Source organism: Sinocyclocheilus grahami, unplaced genomic scaffold (assembly GCF_001515645.1).
Source record: "Sinocyclocheilus grahami isolate Dianchi unplaced genomic scaffold, SAMN03320097.WGS_v1.1 scaffold21.1, whole genome shotgun sequence".
Taxonomy (NCBI): domain Eukaryota; kingdom Metazoa; phylum Chordata; class Actinopteri; order Cypriniformes; family Cyprinidae; genus Sinocyclocheilus; species Sinocyclocheilus grahami.
Window position 1 is genome coordinate 4,710,378 of NW_015505200.1, and position 5,759 is coordinate 4,716,136.

Below are 5,759 nucleotides of genomic sequence, written 5' to 3' on the forward strand. Positions count from 1 at the left end.
ACTCCAAAGAGAAAGGAAAACTTAAAAACGCATCATATGACCCCTTTTTTTATTTTGTGTATTTGGGTATATATTATAGACTAAATACATTTAAAATACATTAACAAATGTAATTTTGGAGAACACACTTAAGTTGAAATTAAAATCAAATATTTTACATGTGCTTTAGTATACTGATAAATATATCAAAATAAGTCTACTTATTTAAAACACAATAAAATCATAATTATGTCAAATGTATGTTTAAGTAATACTTAATTAGACATTATTATAAAGTGCATTTTTATAAAGTGCACTTAAGTATGTTAAGACCTATTGTCATTAAAGTGTACTCTCTTTAAGTACACTTAAGTGGCCTTTAATTTAAATTATATTATCTGCAAGTGCACTTTTTAAAAAGTATACTTTTAAGATTTGAAGTACACTTTTAATACAATTAAGCACACTTCTTTTACACAAGGGACATTATCGCAATCTAACATAACATTAACGCTTAACAGTTTAAGCTCATGATATCTGGCCATTATCACCGAAACCACTGAAGTTCGTGTCATTTTAAATGTAGTTATTAGTTTTGATGTAATCACCGAATGTGTACCTTCGTGATCATCGTAATGGCATGCCCGCACATGTTCCTGTCCTCGTGCTCGGGCCTCATGAGGAGGTGCAGATCTCACCACCAGATGGAGCGCTGGACAAAGAAGACAGTATAACGGGCTCATGGGCTCATGACTGTCTGATAAATGCTTTTCAAAATAGTCAGGCAATTAATTACATAAATGAATTACGCAATATATGCAGACGGTTAAGTAATGTTTCATATATTTTATTACATTAATTAACCTTTTTTAATTTATCTGAATGTATGTGTTTGCATGTAGCAGTCTAACATATATAAGTTCATATTATGATGTATTTTTACTGATTATTTCATGTGCAAATATAACGTATTTTGCACAAAACAAACAAACATAAAAATAACAAAATAATTAAATAATTAATTAAATGTTTAAAAAGTCATGCAAAAAAAAAAATAAACATCTATATTATCATCAGGAGAGTGGGGACAGTTGCAACATGGCTTATTTCTTCAATCAGGAATGAGCTACAGTGATGATATTCATACTGCACATGCTCAATTAACCCCACATCCTTCCTGAAAGAAATCAGCCATGTGACCATTCCATCAACAAAAATGAATTTTCAGGGTAAAAAAGTATTTTTTTATGATCAGATTTTTTTGTCATACATGCCGTTTGCATGAAGCATTTTAAAGTCATATAATTTTAATCAGTGTTTTCTTAGCTTCTCATAGGCATAGCATGTGCCAAAGATATTGTGTCAAGCTAATATACCAAGTTTTATCATGGCTGCCAGTGTAGGGACAGTTGCAACACGTTGTTGCAACCGTCCCAACATGCTGTCCCTTACCACAACATTGATGTAAAAGCTTGGCACAAAATTTTAATTTTATGGAAGAATCCATTTCAATAGTTGGGTATCTCTCCTTCAAGTAAATATGTTAAAAATCAGTTTGAGTCTAAGGTGGACTAATTTTCTTCACTCTCACCCTCTCTTTGTCACACACATACATCACATGCACACACACACACACAAACACTTATAAAGTCAGTTACATAAAACTGTAGATTTGTCTAATTAGAATTTTTAAAAGTAAGACTGATTACCTGGTTAACTGCTAGTTGGTCAAAGTAGTTCTTAAGACAGTCTTAACAGTGGCTATGTTTATGCAACTGGCCCTAGTTCAGGATATTTTCACAGAAGTTAACATTGTAGGCTATTATTAAATTTCAGTGTCTTGATTTTGATTAAATTAATATTTTGCAGTTAAAATGTATTGTAATAATTAACCAAAACATGGTTGTTACTTGTTTTTGCCACTATTCTTTGTTTTTATACAGCCAATTTAACTTATTGAAGACTCTGTCTGTGCACTAATAAAATGAAGAAATCGCAAAATGAAATTTAAGAATGAATGTTATACATTATACAATATACATTTTAATGAATGTTGCAACTGCCCCCGTGGACTGTTGCAACCGTCCCCTGTTGTGGGGTCAGTTGCAACATTTGACTGTCTATTCAAGAAAAAATTGTTCTTCCGCACAGTGTTTCAATTCACAGCTCATCTTTATTTTGTTGTAACACCCCTTGTGAAAAAAAAGTGCACTTGAAGGGGTCATAGGATGCCCATTTACCACAAGTTGATATGATTCTTTAGTGTCTTAATGAAAAGTCTGTATAAGAAATCGCAAAATGAAATTTAAGAATGAATGTTATACATTATACAATATACATTTTAATGAATGTTGCAACTGCCCCCGTGGACTGTTGCAACCGTCCCCTGTTGTGGGGTCAGTTGCAACATTTGACTGTCTATTCAAGAAAAAATTGTTCTTCCGCACAGTGTTTCAATTCACAGCTCATCTTTATTTTGTTGTAACACCCCTTGTGAAAAAAAAGTGCACTTGAAGGGGTCATAGGATGCCCATTTACCACAAGTTGATATGATTCTTTAGTGTCTTAATGAAAAGTCTGTAACATAGTTTGGTTAAAATTTCTCAATGGTAGTGTATTTGACTTTACTGTAGCCTATTAAAATAAGACACGTATTTCCAATATAATCAGTCTCTGAGAAATAGAAGGAATTGCAAAAAAAAAAGTGTTGCAACAGTCCCCACTCTCCCCCTATAATATAATTATGTATTTGTTATCTTTTAAAAGGTTAACAACATTTAAAAATCTGGGGGTACTTCGTGTACTATCACTGGGGTTCAGTTGGCAAAAAAACTGTTCATCTACAAGCAATTATCAATCAATATTCATGAGTTTTCATTTTTAACAAATTAGTCTGCAGGATTTCATTATGGAGAATAGCCCCTTGATCGTTCCTTACACAAAGACAACTGCATTTGACACAATACTTCGCACAATAGTAGACTCCATAGAAACCTCCGGGGCCAATTTGCATGAGGTTTCGGCCGCAGTTTCAACCACGCCCACTATACGCTACTCCTGCCTTAAAAGCACCGGCTCCCACTGCTTCAAGTCAAACACGAGTCGAGACAGTATCGCAGAGAGAAGTATCTGAGCAGTGCGAGAGAGAAACCACTCGACATCTCTGTGGATTACTGCTGTTGTCAAAGATCGCCATTCACTGGAATTATATCATTTGGAGGAAATTTCGATTTCTGGATTATAATATAATTTAAGGACAAACATGACTCTGGAAGAAGTTGTTGGATGCAACAGCACTGACAGAAAGTAAGTGACTTGTTTTTTTTATCATTTGAAACGAAGGAGTATCAAAAAGATTTGTTTTAAATTTGAAGGGGTTTCAAAAGTTAAAACGGATCATTTTTCTCTTTAAAGAATGGAAACTGTGCGTGAAGCTCTCGAGGAGCTGCTAGTAGCTGCACAGCGACAAAACTGTCTGACAGTAGGAGTCTACGAGTCTGCACAGCTCATGAATGTGTAAGTATTTTATTCAATCTTAAATAGAATTCGGTGATATGCATTAGACCAAATTGTAAAAACAGAAGTTAAACGCATTTATTAACCTCTACAGGGATCCAGACAGCGTGGTCCTCTGCGTTTTAGCGACCGACGAGGAGGACGAGAATGATGTTGCACTTCAGATCCACTTCACGCTCATCCAAGCATTCTGCTGCGACATCGACATCAACATCGTGCGCGTCTCCGGCATGAGGCGTTTAGCACAGGTCCTCGGGGAGCCGCTCTCCACTGACAGCAACGCCAATCAACCAAGAGACCTCCACTGCATACTTGTAACTGTAAGTATTATTACGCATATTACAAATACACGTACAGTGTAACATTTGGGAGAGGTGGTGCAGCTTGTTCATATAGCTTTTGTCGTCGTTAACTATCTTTGAACTTTTTAAACAAAACACAAGCGTTTTTGTTGTGGTATGTAAAGATGAATGAAGAATGACAGTTTTGCCAATGTTGTGTCCGAAATTAGTTTCGCTTAACGTTTCCAAAACGCGTATAGTTGCTTAAAGTTTATATTCGCGAGATTATGGCAATATGTTCAAGGACTAACTTTGAAATGTTTTAAACCTCACTGGAAATGTATTAATAGGCTACTATTCATAAAAAAAGAACTGTTGTAGGCTACTTGTAAGACACCCACTCTCCCACCCCCACCATAATTCACACCCTTAACAAAAACTGGGAAAGTAACAAACAAGCTATTGTCAAAGATATGCAATACTAATCATATTTCGTTCCTTCTCATAGAACCCACAAGCCGAGCATCTCAAGCTGAATGAAGTGGGGAGTTACTGCAAGGAAAGCCGTTGCAGGAACCAGTGGGTGCCCTCCATTGCCCTGCAAGAGCGCTGAGGTGTTGTGCACTGAAATGTGCTGCAGAGAACCGGAATATTGATATCGTCCTTCAACCGTCATGAGGACATACTCATCCATTTCAAGGGGACTGTCTAATAGTCCATTATGGAGCTTCCACTTCCATGTTTATGGAATTCTAAGTGTCAGAGGATACTAGAGACATTCGTCCATGTTCCTCATATTGCATGATCGGTGTCGTCGCCCTTCGGAGGGACCAGAGGAGCACCAGGGTGGTCGGTGGACTGTGTTGTACCTCTTAAGGGATGCAGAAGGATGCTAGGGGATCTGGGCGGTGGCGTATGGCCGCACTTTGCTTTCAATCCACGTGGGTGGAGAATGAATAACACATGACTCAGATCTGACAATATTGTGATGGGTCTACAGAGGAAAAGAACCTCTGCCTTAAAAAGAGACTGCTATTTAAGGACTGAATTTGTCTTCATTTTTATTTATGCCTGACACTGATGTCATTCACAACAAATAATATATTTGGTTATTTATACATTTACAAATGGTTACTTTTTTCTTATGAAATAAATTGTATGCTTAATGGTTTAAAATGAACAGTTCCTGTTGTGTTTTTATGCCAGATTTAAAAACAGAAAGTGCAACTTGTTGGACATTATAAAACCTGTCACATGCATTGACATGAGATCAGTTCAGAGCTCATAACAAAAACATATATTCTTGCTTCCTTATAGTCAAGTATTATCATATCATATCATATGTTATTTTAAGCCTTACAATAAGGAAAAAGGGGACTTAAATTGTTATGTGTGACAACAGACAGTTCTGATTAAAGGTAAAGAAATATTATTCCCAAGAAGATAGCTGTAGAAGATACCCCCCCTCCCCCCCAAAAGGCAGCACAATGTGTACAAACGTAAGAGGCTCCTTATCTGTTTCTCAAACATGGATTTATTTGCAAAAGAGGTGTAAAATGTACATATGGACACAATTCTGCAGATAGACATTCTGCACTTGCTTTTTTAATATCTTCCTGCATATAAAAGGATGACAGAGCAACTACCGCCAGACAAATCACAACAAGATCATAAACTGCTTAGCAATTCTATTGCACTGATTGATTCCAATACTACCCCTCAGCCAAAAAAGTGTATAAATAAATAAGTGGCTTAGGCTAAAGTGCTCCAAATATAACACTGTGAACAGCACAAACCATATGGAATCAGATTTTTTTATTCTGATTTGGGCCACTTTGGTGTTAAATCAGATACAAGTCAGATGTTTTTCAATGCTACCTTAGTCTGAACAGTCGTGTAAGAATACATATGACTTTTGCATCACTCTAGATCGACATTCATCACAATTCTGAGCTGACAGGATTCACTCCTAAGATTTTACAT

The 5,759-nt window shown here is 36.2% G+C and overlaps 1 protein-coding gene across 1 annotated transcript; it reads left to right on the top strand.

The window, feature by feature from the left end:
* The first annotated feature begins 3,087 nt into the window (after positions 1-3,087).
* Positions 3,088-4,918, top strand: gadd45bb (growth arrest and DNA-damage-inducible, beta b). The gene is made up of 4 exons (XM_016242914.1): positions 3,088-3,285; positions 3,394-3,495; positions 3,590-3,815; positions 4,285-4,918. Exons 1-4 carry the CDS (start codon positions 3,242-3,244, stop codon positions 4,387-4,389), a joined length of 477 nt encoding a protein of 158 aa, XP_016098400.1. The 5' UTR covers positions 3,088-3,241; the 3' UTR covers positions 4,390-4,918.
* The last annotated feature ends 841 nt before the right edge of the window (positions 4,919-5,759 follow it).

Excerpts from the sequence above, each read along its gene's own strand:
- gadd45bb (XM_016242914.1), top strand. The coding sequence starts at position 3,242 with ATGACTCTGGAAGAAGTTGTTGGATGCAACAGCACTGACAGAAA. Across the intron at positions 3,286-3,393 it reads TGCAACAGCACTGACAGAAA|AATGGAAACTGTGCGTGAAG; the intron begins GTAAGTGACTTG and ends TTCTCTTTAAAG. Across the intron at positions 3,816-4,284 it reads TCCACTGCATACTTGTAACT|AACCCACAAGCCGAGCATCT; the intron begins GTAAGTATTATT and ends TCCTTCTCATAG.